The following is an 18,956-nucleotide window of genomic DNA, read 5'->3' on the forward strand; positions in this document are numbered from 1 at the left end:
GAGAATGACGAGCGGATTAAATGGGGTCAAAGGTTAAATTTCAGACCGTAATCCATCACAAATTTCTGATTACCTGCTTCGGGGTTTAATCTCCAGATCACATTTGTGTTACAAAACCCAGACTACTGAATTCAAAAAAATATTTTCATTCCTGTGCACTTATACTTTGAAATGCATTATCAATTTAAAACGACCTGATGTGGAACAAACATAACAAACACTTGTTATTGCTGTCTACTTACAGTGGATGTATGAGGGAAATGTAATTACATCATAGCCCTGAAAGCAAACAGAGCACTGTGGCGCTTTTCTTCTTTTTTATCACACACTGCCTGTTTCTCACACACACATCCTCCTGCAACCTGAGAGATGGAAACAAACCCCATCTCTCAGCACAGGTGTCAAATGTGATTGGCTACAGGCTGTACTTACCACCTCCCACACCCACACACCCCTGCTCAAAACACACACAGTAAACTCAGCGTGCTCACTCGGCAGGCTCTCCCTGGGGGAAACAGATTGGGACTCACTGCGACTTTCATAGAAGTCTGCTATTGCCAAGACGAGCCTATTTAAGACAATCACATGATTTCACTGGGAGTCAAAATGGTTCGCGGGGGTCACTGGGTAGAGAGAGAGAGAGAGAGGGCGGCGGAGTGAGCGTGTGTGTGTGTGTTAAAGAGAGAGGGAGATATAGACTTTGGATACTGGTCGGACTGTCTGAGTGGGAGAAAAAAAGAAAATGACTTGCCGGGAGAGAGGACTTGTGTTCAAGCGTTTTGCCTCATCGGAATACTGCTCTTGGAAATGAATGGAAACCAAAGTGGCACAAGTGAAGAAGTCTGCATCTGAAACTCGTTGATGCCTCATTCACCATAAATTCTGCAGAGCTGCTGTGGCTGCTGTTGGACCGGTTTATTGAAGCTCTTTGGACTGCTGGCCGTATGATTTAGGCTTTTTTTGCGTGAAGGTGACCCTCTCAGAGATGGCTTTCTTACGGATGTGTGCAAAGTGGAGAACCTGGACGCAGCCGTCGCTCGTTTTTCATCTCTTTTGCTTTTTCACTCTGAGCAAAGTAAGTCATTATCTCCGCGGCGCCTGTACGCACATGCATGCAGAGCTCATAAAGTTGTCAACACTTCAAATGACAGAGAGCCGAGTTATTTTCCATGATATTTTGCAGTGTACACAGACCAACTCATATTTACGTTTCCTTCCTTACAGAGCATGCTTTTGACTAATGGTGCTGACAGGGTTGAATCTCACCAAGAAGCGTCGACTCTGCTGCGATCTCTCAATTTACCTCAACATACAGGTATGTTGAACAAATGGTCTTGCAGATTTCATCAGTGTTTTTTGCGACAGGGATGTACTTATGTTAGAGTGGGAGAGTGCATTTTGATCCACTGGTCCACCTTTTACTTTTTGGTACACAAAGGTACAATTAAAAGGGACATCCACCGCATCCCTCAGACGGCCAGCAGCATCAAACAGCGCTCACCTGCGCTGTGCGTTACCTCTCTTCACCGCTGGGTGGCGACCTGCACCCTGACTCAGCCACCAGTGTCTGCTGCAACAGTGGAGCTCAAATTGGAACCGTTTACTTTTGCAATTGTTAATTTCACAATTTCCTCTATATGAACTCTTGATTTGTGCACCCCTTGAATAAGCAGTTCATTGAAAAGTATCAATATGTGCCATTAACCTAATTGCTGACTAGCACAATACAAATTGATCCTTCATTAGTGCTCACTAGGGAGTCACCAAATAATTCAATGAAAGCCTGCTGTAGCTGCTTAGTCTTTATTTTGTTTATTTGACAATTACATTTTAACAAAACACTTACATGGATTAGAACACCAATGTCCGTCCACAATTAAAAGAAGATGAAGGAAAACACGAGAAAGTCACCGGCCATTGTGGTCCTTGTTGTAGTTAGAAATGGACGGCATTAGTAGAAAATAAAGCACAAACAAATATCAATATAAAAGAAATACTCACATTAGGCATTAACAGGAATTATTTTAAAGTACACATGTCCTATTATAATAAAACTGGTCCATTAAATGAACTACATATAACCCAGCCTACACAACTGTCTTTACCGTGTTATCTTGTCTAAAAGCATAAAACGTAACTAAGTCTGTTTAATGCTTTTAGGAAATCTTATATGCCAATTATGGGCACCCTAGTATCTGAAATAACTTTAAACCACCTTGCTACTGATTCTTACCAGCATCAAATTTGCTACACAGGACCTGGAGTTGTGCCCAGGAGTATCTCTGACCTGCGGGAAGAACTTTAATAAGTCATTTGGTGCTACACCATTTACAACAGTTCTAACTGTGTCTATAAGTAACTCCGGTAAATAGTGCAAGCAGTGACTGCAAGACTTCCATCTGTTCTTTGTTTTGTGGATCTAACCCCATGTGGTGTGCTGAGTCAGCAGCTGCTTTGGCTGTGCATTCTCATTCAGATCCTTTGTTTTTTGTTGTTTTGTTTAGTTACCATGAAAAGCAGACACGTAAACAAATAAACAAAACATCAACAGTCCTTTCACTGGGCACATGTGGTGATGATCTGTGAGGAAGCCCTTACTTGTGTTTCAGGTCATCTCACAGGCAGCATAACTATTGCTCAGTGTTAATGTGTTTAACTTATGTTGGAGCGGGTGAGGAAAGAGTTCTCATGTTCAAGCTTTTGTTAAATTTAAGCCAAGGCACCCATTGGTTAGACCCCCTATCAGTGCTAATGGCACTCAAGAGCCACTAAACCAACAAACTAAACACCGCAAGATCTTGTCTCAGTCCATCAGACAAGGTGTGTGTGTGTGTGTGTGTGTGTGTGTGCGTGTGTGTGTGTGTGTGTGTGTGTGTGTGTGTGTGTGTGTGTGTGTGTGTGTGTGTGTGTGTACGCTCCTTTCCCGCAGACTCTGTGTTTGTATACTGCCAGACATGGGTCACTGCAACTGGGTTTTGAGTTAGGGCCGAACAAACACAGTGGACTAGATGTAAATGTGTGAGTGAGTGTGTTACGTGACAGAAGACCATTTTCTGATTTCACCTAAGTGCTTTGGTGTCTGCACAGAAAATGCTTGAGACTTGAAGTTTGTGTTTGCTCTTTGCAGTCCTGTAACTCTTTGGGTAGATCTCGGTTGTAGCACTTCAAGGGTCAGAGGTTTGCTTCTCACTGTGACCACTCAAGCAAAACCTTATGCAGTCATGGTAATGCAAGGTTCTTTATATAAATGCATCCACCAATAAGCGTATGTCATGTTGTGGGTAGGGGCCATAATGGAATACCTCACCTACAAAATGACCATTTGTATATCAGTTACTCATCTCGTGTTACCTTGAATTCATGAAGAAAACGTTGTTTCTCGCATGCCTCCACGGTTAGCAAAGAATAAAAACAACAGAGAAAAGTCTTGAAGTAAGTGAAGTAACAACCGCGTTTAACAACAGCAAAACAATATCAAAACATCAGATTATGCGCAAGTGTATTAAATAGTAAGGTTTTAGAGAAAATGCATGTGTTTGGGAAGTAGTGAGCATAAACTGGAAAACTGAGACTTGAATCATACTGCAGGAGTTGTGTGGGAGTTTGCAAACGGATGTTTTTATATAGTTTTGCTGTTGTTAAACGTGGCCCCAATTTACTTTAATTCATCAAGACCGTTATTAATTCTTTGTTCAAAGTTTGTCAAAGTTCCCTTTAAGTATTTAAGGTAACAAGGGATGAGTAATTGATATAGAAATGGTCATTTTGTGGGTCCTTTAAATCCATCTCAAGATGCACCAAATAACCAAGTTCAAACGTCAGGCATTCACACTGCCAGTGATGAGACACTGTCTGTCACCCAGTATGTTTCTCCCACTGCCAAAACATGTCTGTCTCTGTGCTATATTTACTCATTATTCAGGCTGTACAGTAACTGAGACTGGCTCTTGTTGACTGTAGGTCCAAGGTTGCTGTTATTTCTGTGCACTTTAAGTTGATAAAGTGGCTGCGTATCATTTCCCCATGACAAGACTGAACAAATTAGCAATAACCATTACAAAGCTGTAACAAAATCAATAATGACACTGTTTTATTTGTTTGCTCGGTGGTTACTCATAGACCCAACTTTTATCAAGTGCATAATGTTTCAAAGTGTGTGTGATGGCTTACAGGCACCCTTTGTTACCACTAAGATCCCACCAAACAAAAGTTACTGTGAAACACACTGTAATATTCTCCCGGCATCACATAAGCAATGTATCCAAAGCCTTAAATATAATGTCATGCCTCATTCCTTACACAGGGTGCCCTCCTTTAGTCGGTCAGCCCATTCTTCCTACGTCTGTCATGATTTCCTCTGGAAAAACAATATCAGTGCAGCAGAAGGAGAGTCAGCTACTCTTTTGATTTTTTGATCTTTTGACCTTTGGAGGAAATCCCGTTTCTGTGGCCACAGCGCCATTAGACATTTAACTGGTCTAAGAGGCCAAGCCCGTGACCTGCCACCATCTCCCTTTATGACCAGCAGTTATTCAGTCTGAGCTGTAGTAAAAACTCTAGTAAAACACTTCAGGTCAAACATGATTCACTCTCCGCTGAAGGGCCTGTGTTGGAATTGTCTAAAACCCTTCCTTTTCTTGTAACTCTTTCTTGACCCCGTTGGCAAAAGTATATGAAGCATGTCAAGGAAACTTTGCAAAGCAAAAAGGTTGTTTTTAAATTCAGCCCATCATGGAACCAAGGTAGCAGCTGACACAGCATGGACTATATCACAGTAAATGATGTTGACATGTCAAATTAGTAAGGACTGACCACAAGGACAATGTGTTTCATTTTTGGCAAGTTGTCATCTACAAAATATATTCATGATAGCTTTCTCTTAGCAGTCTCTCCGACTGTTTGATCCCATGAAATCTTAATAAATTCTATATATTCATTTTAAAAGTGTAGATTTAGCCTTTAAACAGCTTTGTCTCTCTATCTGTTCTCATTGCATTTCATTTCAGTGTTTCACATGACACAAACTGCGCGAACATCCGATCATTTCCTAATTTTCTTTCTTCCTTTATCTCTTCTCCAGAATATGAGATTGTTTCTCCCTACGAGGTCAACCACCTAGGTGATTACGTCTCCCACGAAGTTGCCCACCACCAGCGCAGAAGGCGGCGCAGATCCCTGACCCCAGATGCAGGCTCATCAAACACTGACGACAGCAGTGAAAAGGTCCTCTTCCGGCTAAGTGGCTTGGGGCAGGACTTCCACATGGAGCTGAGGGAGGCCTCGGCGAGCCTGATTGCACCTGGCTTTGCTATCCAGGTCCTGGGAAAGAACGGCACCAAGAGCCTGAGGGCCTACCACCAGGACGACCTCTGCTTTTACCAGGGGTCGCTGAGGTCAAGGGTCAACTCCTCAGTGGCACTGTCCACATGCACGGGGATGGTGAGTCTGAACATGCACAGAGTCGGGTTGCGGGAGGGTCTGATGAGAAGGGGGGAGTAGGTGAGTCTGATGTGTTCGCATCAGTGAAAAGGACTCCAGGGTCAGTTAATTTAAAAGTTGTTTTTTGGGTGGATTTTTGGCAGCATTTGGATTGATCTATCAAGTGAGAACTGTAATTGCACTCACTGACCTAAAAGTAATAGTGAGCCTTGGAGAAATGTAAGACATTTTGCTCATCCTGGGACCCCTTATAGTATAAACACAGCATTAGAGTTCTTACCATGCAGAATTATCATGGAGACTAGGTAGAAGTACAGACTGAAAGCTATACATAACATGTATTGTAATTTTTGTTTAGAAGATATTAGACGCCAGATGCCAATCAGACACTGAACCGAAGGAAAGAATGAGAAGGGAACAAAGTATGAAAGGAGGAGAAAAATCTAGATAAAACCTTTCTTTTCCATTGTAAGGCTCTGTCCTTTTCTCTGACACATACAGAGTCATCAAGCAGTCCTTTCAGTATGCTACTGTGAAGCTGCCTTTCACACAGCATCATGAATCAGCGCATTGTCTGTCTGGTCTGGTCAGAAAATTGTCTTGTAATTGACTTAAATTGACTTAGAAACCCACTGGCTAAGTTGGCAAGCCAAGCAGAGAGGTTTCTTCCTCCAGTCTGCAGTTTATCATTAGTCATTCAGCTCATTCAGTGCACATTGCGTTTTTGCCTAAATCAGCTAATGAATAACTAATGAGTAGAAAAGTCAAGTCTGTGAACACCACAGAATGGGTGGTCAACTAGCTAGGAAAATCCCCAAATCACAATCATGCCAGACATGCTAAAATAAGTTTACTGTTTGATCAGCTTCCATGGCTGAAGAACAGTTCACAGATATACATTTTATTTAATATGTCTTAACTCTGTGTGGCTTTTTTTGCATGCATTTTTAAACTGGAAAGCAATATCATTTGCAGATCTAATACAGTTGGCATAAGTAGGGAACAGACTTGAAAATTGCAAAATACAGTTTATAGGGAATTGAATTGCACTAAAATGTCGCATAAGGAAGGGTGGGGTGCAATTTAGTAGCAAGATTACTTGTTAATAATGTTCATATTAGCATGATATACAACATACTAAAAGCTTCACAATAATAGGCTGATATCCAAATCCAAAATTGAGCAGATGTATCGGCGTTGAGGTGATCAGTTCAGAACAGAAGTGCATGGTGTTTTTGTGTGAACCAAAGACAAGCTCTAGTGTGGTGTTTTCTTTGTCATTTTATTTTTGTTTCTACCATTTGTCATGTTAAACATCCAACATGTTTCAGATAAAAATCATTAATATAATATGTTGGTTAATATTACTAAATGTACAAATGCTAATTAGTACACATGGACTTGAACAGGTTGAATTTCAATTCTTGCCTTGGTGGTCCTCCTCTTCTGCATGAATCTCAAGGACACATTACTGTAAGAGTGACATTAAGCAAGCATACTGTAAGTGAAGCAGTTACACCCCGGTAAGACCCCAAGTGTTTTTAGCAATCTGCACAAGAGAACGAAGGACTAAATAAATACACACTAAACCTCTTAGTCTTGAACATACGTACATTTTTAGTTTAGAACTAAACAATCACGAGGACAGTGTGGCAACTGGGCAGCAGGAAGAGAAACTCCTGTAATGTTACTTATTTGCATTTTAATGTGAATGCAATCTTTCAGTTCAAGGGTTAAAAAAACAGATCTGAGTCTTGAGAGCATTCAAGTTTGTGGCCATATAAGCTTTTACACCTGGAAGACCTTGTTACAGCATAACATGTAGTTATTCATATGTGCTGTCTTTTTAAAGTTTAAAGCAAACAAATGCTTTACAGTAAATACTAGTATGACCACATTTGACTTCAGCATGGCTTTTTCGTTTTTTAAATGTAATAAATTCCTTGCCTGTCCTTGCCGGTTTGCTGTTTGTATTTCCACTGTGGAGGACCACTGCTGTGTCTGAGAACCACCCTCTAACTAAAACTAAGACAGAGAAGGGCATATCTCCAGGGATGCTTCTTCTTCTCTCTCTGTTTGTGTGTGTGTGTGTGTGTGTGTGTGTGTGTGTGTGTGTGTGTGTGTGTGTGTGTGTGTGTGTGTGTGTGTGTGTGTGTGTGTGTGTGTGTGTGTGTGTCTGAATTTCAGACCAGATCCCAATAAAAGATTCAGCCAAAAGGTCTGGGGTTGCACAGACTATAAATGTGGTTCTCATGACTGAGGTTGGCTAGGATGGACTGGTCAGTGCATTAATGAGAATTTTTCTTATGTGAATTAGGGAACTGCAAAGATACATCAGCAGACAAAAGTTGTTAGACTCCTGGGGAATGCTAAAGATAGTTACCATTTTTCAAAAGAGTCAAGATGTCTGTTATCATGCTCTGAACTGCACATTTTTACCAATATAGATTTTCACAACATGACCTGAATAGTTAATGTAATTGCAGTTTTTACATTCATTCCTACATTCAAATAAAAACATGATTCATATAGATTAGAAATAGCATATTGTTATTTTACACATGTTTATCTTTGATGAATACTTAAACTCGTCTACCCGTAGTACCAAACTGACTATGCATAAAAAAGAAAAGTTTTTCTGTGATTATCTGACTGTTGTGTATGTGTGTGGCATTCACTCATAAACACACACTATGCTTTGTGTGCTCCAGATGCTTATGACAATTGGTCAAAACATGCTACCTGAGTGCTCATAGGAGACTTTGCACTTTGGTCAAGTTCCTATTTGACAGGAGGCAGGTACATATTGACCATAGGAGCTCAGATCAATAGCTGTATCAGTGAGAGCACCAACTGTTGCATGACACCGCTGAGATGAGATCATTCCATCACCCTTATATACTCCGTCCTTGTTTGAACAAGTTTACTTGAAAAGGCAATTATGTTTTCAGATTTGAATCTGACTTAGAAATCACAATCTAAATGGACAGATTGTTTCAGTATAAAATGTGTTTTTCATCCCGCTACAAATATGGGAGTGATATGAAGTTAGTCAGTGTAATAACAAAGTTTGGTCTTTAGTGTCGAAATGAATCTTCTTGGTCCTGTTGTTTTTGGTAATATATGTTGTCATTGTGTTTATGTTTTCATCATGGGTTGTTTTTTGAGTGTGATTGTGTTGTAATAAGTCTCTTCAAACAAAGAGGGAAATTACTCCTTCCACTATTCATTGGTGTTGGTTTCAGCCATTCTGCCATTTCATTTATCAGGATAGCTCAGTGAGATATTGTTGGTTTAATTGCATTGGTTGTTGTAGCTAAACAATGGATCATTTTAATACTAAAAGCTTTTTTAGTATGTTTGACTCATGAACTATGTCTGTAAGTTAGTGTTTTATCAGGATTGCCAATGGAGGCATAGATAGAAAAAGAAAGAAAGACAGAAGGAAGGATAAAGAAAGAGATGTACTGTAGAGATGAAGGCTATAAGTGTCATTGTTCCCTCCTTGGCATTTTGAAGTGCTGAAAACCCCCTTTTAAGGAGTGTTACGTTGTAAAGCGTATGTATAAATTGCCTTTTTAACTCCCCTCCTCTGGCAGCCCATATAGTTGTTAGCCCCGCTTTGATGACAACCATAAAAATCTCATACTTACAAGCAAGGAATTGGTGGAATAAAAGAAGCAGGCCAATCACACCGACTGTTCACCTGCCAAATGGTTTGAGACTCTCCACAGTGACACGCATGTGGAAGGGGAGATCATAAAGCAGATTCCTCTCTGTGTCGACTTTATATAATCCTCTTTAGTCTGGCTTTTATGGGGGTGAGGGAGTTGAGGGGTGAAGATAGTGCCATCATTGGTTAACTATCCGTGAACATCATGAACCATCAGTTTCCCTATATAGGACATTTTGTGTGGTTTTCTAGCAACAGCAGTTTGGCTCTAGGGATATCCATATTTTTCCATAGTCCAGACTGAAATATCTGAACATCTAAGCTATAGGATGGATTGGCACAAACTTTTGTACAGACATTCCTAGTTCCCAAAAGATAACTTCGACTGCCTTTGGTGATCCCTTAACTTCTCATTTAGTGCAATAATCAGGTCAAAATTTAAATGTGCCCAATAGGCCTACTTTGGTTTAAGTAAATACTTGCAGACATTCCCATCATTACACCTCCTTATCATTACCATGTAGCTCAAAACATCAACGTGCTTAAGAACAGTTTCACAGAGGTGTACATTATTATTGTTGTTAACTTGAAATAGTCTGTTTTGCTACCACAAACTGGAAACAGTCATGTGTTAGTTTCAACACCTAAAGCTCTATTTCTGTCTATTTTTGCCTCTAAATGTAGGCCTACTTCATCATCCCTGAGCTTCAGACACATCAGTATCCTATCTGTTTGTCTAATCAAATTTTACTCAGATTTCTAATTCCCACCTTTCTTTTGTACCAAAGGGAAATACTAAATGTCCTCCCACTACAAATCACTTGGAGGTCATGTGTTTTCATGTGTCATGTGTTTTCCTCTTGTAAAAGGACGGGTGTGTTCGCTTGCCTCAGGCCTAGTAGTAGTCGTAATAATAGAATGTTGCACACCCGTCCCACCTCTGGGATTTCCAACAATAAATTAGGGATAATCTATTGATGTGATGATGCCTTGAAAAGCAGGCAGTGTGGTCTTGGCAAGTTGCTATAATCAATTTTCAAAACATACAGTGAGATCAACCAAATGATCTTAAAGGATTGTTACTTGTTTTTAATCATTTGCAAACATCACCCATGGTCATAGAAAGTAGATTAGGAACTGAGTTATGTGCACAAGATTTAGAGACTGGGATTAAGTCAGTTTCGAACATTTTTTGTTTCCAAATTGATAGAAATCCATTTGGCGTAATGTATAGATGACTAAAGTACAGCTTGAAGTGAAATTGCTAAATGATTAGAAATAGTGTCTAGTGCTGAAGTGCAATGAGTATCGTTCTCAGTTTTCCAATAATTCTTGTCAACATTGTGCCAAAGTTTGAACCTCTGCTTTTAACTGCTCAAAATGTAGCCATCGTAGAACCAGTTTGCATGTAGCAGTAAAAACTATTGCTACACTTTGATCCGTCAAAAAAGAGTTTGTTTTTTAAATGTACATTTGATTGTTCATTACTGTATTGTAAAGCTCTCAGACATAGTGTATTTCTCATACGCTTGGATTATAATACAAAGCAAGCTTGGACGATAAAATGAAGTAATAAATATCCACTCTTGTTAGAGTTGTAGGTTTTTGGTCTCCTTTGGTCTCTATTCAGGAGAGCAACTGAAAGAGAGGTGGAGAGAACTATATACTACACACCGTCAGGTGCACCTTGTAATGCATTGAATGCTTCCCCCTCAGTTCCGTTTTCCTTCCCACCCCTTCTTTCCTGTCGCTGCTTGTCTGGATGCGTCTGACTCTAAAGAGACCAGCTGTTTTCGCCCTCCCAAGTAGTGTTTCAGCATTTTATGACTGCTATTTGCACCTTGTAGAACGCAGTGTGTAATCTGATGACTTTGGCTATTTAGGAAAGGCAGTAGTTGACCTAATCTCCCAACATAGTGACTTGCATACACACACATTCTGGGTAAGAAGCGGATGCATGTTGTTTTGTGTGACGCCAAGCTGGGTATGTTACCTGTTATAATTAGGACGACAGAGTTGATTTCTAGTCGGGTTTCTGCCTAGATATAAAATTGCCATGCTTCACAAGAATCCAGATCCTACCAACATTTGTTAGATAATACAACAGAAACATCTGAATTGAATGTCTTAAGCACAGGACAAAAATCTTAAAGACAGAATTCATTCAACAATAAGGGTCATTGATCTATCAGCAGACATAGATGAGAGGAAACAAGAGAGGGTCTGTGGAGACTCGTCCATCTTGTTATGATGGACCCTCAAACACAAGCCATACAAGTAGCAAATCCCTGACCATGAAAACACAGTACACCCAATACAGTACATCCTTATGTACAGTGTTTAGAGAGAGTTGGCAGTATGTGCTTGAAAATAAGCTTACATAGGGACTTCCATAAATCCTTTATTTTGCTGAGGTACCCTGGAATTTGAGCCTCATCAAGAACCCCGAAGATCTCTAGAACACTATTTGGGAATTATAGTGTAACATGTGACTACAATACATGTCAACATACAGTATAATACAGTCAGTGAATCTATTTTGCACCAAACTTGAAGACAGCTACAAAACATTTTGATACAGAAACTTTAGAATTTAACATACATTACATTACAATACATTACAGTTCATTTAGCTGACACTTTTGTCCAAGGCGACTTATAATAAGTGCAAACAATCATCAGGATACAACTCCGAACAGCAAGAATCTTGCATGCGGACCTGAAAGGGAAGAGATAGAGGTTAGCAGTATGCAGTTGTAAATAAGCCCTGCACATATATTCATCAAAAAGACTGAATGTCAGTCAGATGACCTTCTCAACTCCAGACTACTCTTATATCAGAATGTGGCAGTTTCTATAACAACTCCTAACTAAACAGTCCAATCCACCGGCTGCAAGTGTAAGTCCTAGGATTGTCTATTTTCATCACACATTTCCTCTTTTTATGTCCCTTCTTCTTTTACTGCCATTGGAATGAGCTAACCAAAAAAATTCCAAAAACAAAATATGTTCCCCTCCTCCAAAAGCTATAACTCTTTATTGTTACGATCAATATACCAAATGAAACTTGTTTTTTAAGTATCCCATAGCACACATTTCCACACTAATGCCCCAATGCTCAAGAGCCCCCCAAAGCACCCACCCAGACAGACTTAACATGTGAAAATGTCAAGGTTGACAGCACCGCAGTTCAGGTCAGAGGGCCTTACCGTGAGTTTGAACAAAATTATTACCATCGCCTGTGATTAAGCAACTTTGGGACGGGTGCCATGCGGATGAAAGGACCATGCACAGGTTGTCATATGTGATTGTAACCAACGATCGCCTCTGAGGTTCCCTGTAAGGAGCATTTCTTGACTGTTGGTAGGCAAGTGGAAGGTGGTAATACCTTAGCAAGCATCTCTCTTCTCTCTTTCTCTCAATAAAAGATGCCACACCCTCTTCTTTCCCAAACTAAACTGGACTGTAGACCAGGATCAATTGTTTTATATAATTGCAATATTGTCATGAGGAAAACCACAGAATAGAAAACTGCTGGTGACTTGCCGATGTAGCAAACAATGCAAACCGGCTGAGACTTGAGGACTTCTATGAAGCTTCCATTGTTTTGTTTGTTTTAAGAGGCCTAAAAGATTGTAATCATCTCAATAAGTACTGGGCTACAAAGTGTATTTCCGACTGTATGTCTCCAAATTTGTTTCTGCGTCGCTGTTTGGGGTTATCATTTGTCTGTGAAATACCAGTTTCTGTACGGTGGAAAATTATCATTATCTGACGCAAAAACACCAGTAAACAATAACTGCTCTCCACTGGCTTGTGGTAAGGGCATAAAAGCTAATAGTGGGATTTGAGCACATTTCTTCGCATGCTTGCCTACATTTGACAATAAACTTGCTATGAAATCCTTGCACTTCAGGAGTCATACATACTTAGATTATACAAAGTTTGACCATTAATATTTTAACAACATTTGAGAGACAAAGCCAATTTGGATGCTGTAAAACCAATAATATAATATTTATAAGAAAAATGCATTTCAACTTTCTTTCGCCACACTATGTGATGAAAGCTGTAAACTCTACAGCCATTGTGGTCACAGCTTACACATCTGTGCTGGCTGTATTCAGTGAGTTCATCATTTTCAACTTCAGTGCTTAATTTTCCGAGGATTCTGTTCCACTGGTTTCCTGATCTGTGGTTGAAAGGTTGGCGCAGGCAGAGGCCCGGGGTAGTAAGTGATGATGAAATGGGGAAAATCAGTTGTAGAGATGATTATAGAAACATCAAACACATGACCAATATAGGTCTGCTTCCGCAAGAATGACTAATCACAACAAGAGACACTCCCACTTGAATGCACACACAGTACGCTTTGCAATGTGCTGAGACTGTCATATACAGACACGCTCACCCTGGGCCAGAAACAGCCTCACGACTGCCACTGTGTCAGCCTGTTTCTGTCAGCCAAGGACCTCACACTCTAGTCGCAGTGAAACAAAATGTTACTCAATTAAACGGATTTTAGGGAAACTACTTTTTCTGCCAAGAGCAGTTACAGTCCAAACACTCTCTGCCAGTTGACTGTCAACACAGATGTGGTGCGTGTTTGGGGAGACCGAGAGGGACAAAGAGAGGGGCCGAGAGCAAGAGAAAGTGTCTGAATCGGTTGTGTTGATAGAAGTTCATTGAAAATGGAATATGAAAACTGGAAATGTCTCTGTCTTTTTGGGACAGAGACAGACTAAGATGGAGAAGAGGGAGAATAAGGTCAACTAAATAAAAACTTTGTTGAGCCCTTAGAGATGTATAATGGGCTTTTCCATAACTTATCCCCTAAAATCGAAATCGAAAGCATAAGGCACTGGTACTTAAAGTGGGGCCCTCCATAACAGCAGTTTCAAAGACGAGTAGTATTCATAACATCTAAGAATGTATTTTTTTAAATGATTTGTTATATATTATATTCAGATAATACTTTAGAGGCTATCTTTGTTTCCAAGATTTCTAATACCTGAAAATGAAAGTAAGACATTTTAACCTTTAGAACATTTTTCACAAAAGAGATGCCACTTCCTTTCATCCTAACACCAGCCATTTAGTTTGAAGTCTGAATGAGACTTATTTAGATTTTGCTGAGATAACGTCTGACCCTGAACAGCAAAACAGATGTTAAACATGCAGAAACACTTCCATCAAATGAGCCTTGCAGAGGTTTACTGGGGTCAGGTTCACAGTGACCCAAGAGTCAAATCTTGACTAATTGCTGACAGAGACAGATTGGGAAGCTAAGTGAATAGCTGGAGAAGGGTATTGTGTTGTTCATTTGTAATATATGACTACAGCCCTAATGGACTACTTTTTGAGTAGTCAGCTGATGATGTGTTGAACACCAACATTATGTATTCTACAAGTAACTTTTAAATATTGTATGACATAAGTATAACTACTTGAATAAAGGCTGAGCAAGTAAGTATAGAAATGTCAAACATAGACCATGTTTTTGTCCGGGTAGAAGCTAAAAGGACTTTCTATTTTGCCTTTAGTCAGGTTTGATCAGAACACAGGATGCGGACTACTTCCTGAGACCTGTGTCCCGCAGCCTCGCCCAGAGAGAGAACTTTACAGCACCCACCAGTCACCAGCCACACATCCTCTACAAGAGCGAGAGGGTCTCTCAGACAGAGCAGAGAGGTCATGACCCTCGGGTGCTTCAGAAGAGATCCCCAGACTCAACTCATCACAAATCACACTTTGTCACCAAGAGATCCACAAACTCACAGACAGACCCCACCTACAGCGCAGTTAATGAAGATCAAAGTGACATCAGTCACGGTGACCAGATGGAGCATCATGACAGTGGCCATCACCGCAACAGCCATCGCCATGACAATGACCAAAGACATGGGGAAAAGCAGAGGCAACACTTCTGCGGGAGACGGAAGAAATGTATGTAAGGGCAATTTCTCATTCTAATTCACATGTAGCATGTAAGCGTTATTATAAACTGTCACTGTTGAGCGTTAAACATTTCTACAACTGCTTCCCATGCATATATTTGAAGTAAACAGGGAGACAGAGTTTAAGTCACACAAATTTCTTATTTTTCTGTTTACATTCTAAAAATCAAAGTCGGCACTTACAGAGAAAAAAAACAAACATTGCATGAACCTTTCCTGCAGTGATGATACAAGATGTCTTTTTAAATGCTTTAACAACTTGCTAAGATTTTTTTTCTCACCTATATTCTCCAACCTAAGGGATATTTGCATTTGGGTCTTTTTTTTACTTTTACTCAAAACATTTGAAAATGTGACATATTTTGTTCTGAAAAATGTCATGTAGTCATGTTTACCCTTTTCAATCCCTCAAATGAAAATGGTTAACATTTGACCATTTAAAAATAATGTTCCCACCAGGACATACGTTTCACATTGCACATTTTAGGCACTGTCATAATATTGTTAAATTCCTAGATATAACTAAATTAGTGGTTTGAACTCAAAGCAGTTAAGCCACATTTTGAAGAATTATCACATCACTCACAGTGTCATGGAGAAAAGAAAAAAGACTGACATATGATAATAATTATATGTGTTGACATTTCCGGTTAACTCTGTTATTGGTCAACCTACTAGCTTTCTGGTTGGTTGGTGTGAGGGAAAAACACACACCAGTAATATGTTGCCATATTAATGTTATTGCAATTAATTCCCATATTATCATATATCAACTGAGTGCTTCAAAATGCACAGCTATTTAAAGCACTAATGTGGTAGGAAAAACACATGGTTCATCATTAGTAAGACACATTAAAAGTAACACATTCAGTGCTAACTTGTGCTGTCGTTAACACATCATTAGACCCTGTTGTGTTAAAGAGAGAGAACAAGATGTTTGTTTTTACTGACTTAACAAGAGTGTATTATAAATCCAGACATGCCGCCTTTTTAGCGTTGACCGCATTAGTCAATAAGTTAATTTGCAACTAAAAATAATTTGTAACCTGTGACCACAATCAAAGATCAACGTGTTTGGTAAATTTCTTTGAAAAAAGATTGTGAGGCGAAGAGGCTTTCAGCGGAGGTTGTATTTCACGTGATGACAAATGTTTACTCCGAAGAATATTATCTCAATCTGTATTGACATTTTTGGTGACATGACCGGTGAAAGGTTAAGGGAAATGTTTTATATTCACTTTACACTGTGACAAATGTTTGCTCTCAAGGAATTACCACAGGATCAGTTAACATTACTGGTGTCACAGGGGTCATTTGAAAGAGAGCAGGCAGGGATTGGACTGGTACCAGCATCATTACCCTGCAGAATCCAGCTGTCTGTCCCCTGTGAAAACACACTGATGTTTACATTCCCATAGGATGACATCACTGAACACCTGTGTCATGTTTTAGTCAAACAGGCACTGGGGTTGCTCACCTGCTGTCCACCTATGTAAACTTTCTAACCTTTATAGTTTATCGCAGCCAGGCGGTGAAGGTTTGATAACCTGGAAACATGGAAGTGAAGATATGAAGTGAAAATCTCACAAGCTACAATAGTTTTAGGCTGTATTTTGCTTTGATTTGTATGTCTGCTGACCTCATGTCATAGTCTTGAAGTGAGTATGGATGTGAGACGTGTTTCCCAAAAGGCGACACAGCTTCAAAAGGAGAGTTAAAACAGGGCAGAGGCAGGCATTTGATGGCAAGATTACTGTAAGTGTGTGTGACTGATTCACATGTGTACTTAACAAAGAACTGATACGTTTTCCCAATAAGCTTGTATTGTGAATTTGTTGCAATTCACGTCATCATTTTTATAATACGGCTTCCCCTTAGAGAAAAAAAAACGTATCTTATCTCTAACACACTGACATAATTATGGGCACCATTTAAATTGACCTTTACTAACAAAGTTTGCTAAGTGGATTAAAACAGAGATACTGTAGGTTAATAATGTAATTGCATTTACCACATATAATGAATTAAGAATTGGTCCTTGTCTATCATTATATAGCATTTAGTTAAATCTACAGAATATTTAATTACTCAGAGATGACTAAAATGACTAAACAGATTTGCTTTTAGTAATTTCATAGTAATGTAATTTTTCATATATGCATGAGATAAAATGTGACAACCATACTGTGTTTTCATACTTTACTTAATGGTAGCATAACACTTTAACTGAGTCAACAACAGAACAAATAATCTCAGTTTGCAGTTTATCCATGATGACATCAGTTTATGAAAGTAAAAGTATATATAATCATCCACCATGTTTGTCAGCTACTTTCCAGATTTGCTGATTAACTCACATGTGGCTAGTGGCTATAAGTTTATTTCAAATATTACATTCTGTGTGAAGTAAGTGTTGTTTATTTGTAATGGACGTCATAACTGCTATGAACTTGCTATAATATGCACAATTATTTTTTCTTTCATCATCACTTACGACTCACTATAGTCTACTGTACAACAGCCATACAATGTGTTTCATAAAGGTTTATTTAGTTGCCGCATATTTTTTCTTTCAACAGTTAATTAGTAATTGAACTTTTACTTCATTTATTTTTAATTCAGACATGCCCAAACCTCCAGAAGAGGATGTCTTCAGCCTTCCAGATGAGTACAAGTTCATCCCGAGGAACAAAAGAGCAGTGCTAATGAAGAACCAGGGTAATCAGAAGCTCAACGTGGAGACGCTGGTGGTGGTGGACAGAAGGATGATGGACAACCACGGCCACGAGAACATTACAACATATGTTCTTACCGTGCTTAATATGGTGAGAGAACCCCAAATATAAGTATTGTTATCATATGATCTAAAAGAAAAACTGAAATAGAAATGGAGTTGTCATTTTTGTGTTTAGCACCAATTAGCTAATGTTAGCATGCTAAAATAGTGAACATGGTAAACATTATACCTGCTAAACATCAGCATGTTAGCGCTGTTATTGTGGGCATCTTAGCATGCTGATGTTAGCATTTAGCTCAAAGGACAATCGAGGTGCTAGCTAGGCTGACTCTTAGTCTTATTTTTATTAATAACAAATGTAATGTAGAATATTTATACTACGAACATCATATATTTCAGCTTCTTGCAAGGAAGGAAAGTATTGCAATGCATCAACATATAGCCACAAACATCTTGATAAGTGGATTAAACAGTAGCCTACAACAACGCCTATTAGTTAGTGGTGGATTATTTCCTCTCATCACATGAAGTTTTGGCATGTTATACATTTGCCAAACTTTAGCATGACATCGAAATTGTCATTATGTAGCATGAAGGGTAAGCATCAACAGAAATTGATTTGAAAGACAGCGTACATCAATTATTTTAATGTTTGCCAGAGTTTTGGGTTTAGTGACTTGACACCGCTGTCTTCCATTCTCATTTAGAAAACTTCTAAACACATGAAAGTGATATCTGGCCGCGATGCTCACACTGTCCGCCTGTCTCTCTTAGCTGATCTGCAAGCAAATTCCGTCATGCTCATTTTGTTACTTAATGACTGACTGACAAATCCAAAGATAATCCGTCTGTTTTGAATACACGGTTCCCTCAAGAAGAAACCAAGTTGGAAAAATCATTGCCTGCCTCAGAGGAGTCACCTAAAGGCAGTATGGAGTTTCACAAAAAACACCCAACCCCCCACCCCACCTGCCAGCTCTCATGGGTCTTAAAAAGGTTATTTAATATTTGCGGAAATTAAATCTGATATGCCGTTTGAGCTTTTGAGTAGATTTATGTTTTCTTCTCAGCGGAGTGGAAAGACTTCAAAAGCGTTAATTTCCAATTCAACACAATGTACATTATGTACCACAAAACATTGAAGCTCTAT

General features: G+C 39.3%; 1 protein-coding gene across 1 annotated transcript in view; it reads left to right on the forward strand.

The window, feature by feature from the left end:
* The first annotated feature begins 954 nt into the window (after positions 1-954).
* The window catches only part of adamts16 (ADAM metallopeptidase with thrombospondin type 1 motif, 16), a 50,668-nt gene continuing 32,666 nt past the window's right edge, over positions 955-18,956 (forward strand). Inside the window, exons 1-5 of the mRNA XM_029451984.1 lie at positions 955-1,075; positions 1,225-1,315; positions 5,081-5,439; positions 14,656-15,058; positions 17,692-17,894. Of these exons, the coding sequence (XP_029307844.1) occupies positions 986-1,075; positions 1,225-1,315; positions 5,081-5,439; positions 14,656-15,058; positions 17,692-17,894 (1,146 nt within the window). The 5' untranslated portion in view covers positions 955-985. The remainder of the gene's footprint in view (positions 1,076-1,224; positions 1,316-5,080; positions 5,440-14,655; positions 15,059-17,691; positions 17,895-18,956) is intronic.

Source organism: Cottoperca gobio, chromosome 16 (assembly GCF_900634415.1).
Source record: "Cottoperca gobio chromosome 16, fCotGob3.1, whole genome shotgun sequence".
In the NCBI taxonomy this organism is placed as follows: Eukaryota; Metazoa; Chordata; class Actinopteri; order Perciformes; family Bovichtidae; genus Cottoperca; species Cottoperca gobio.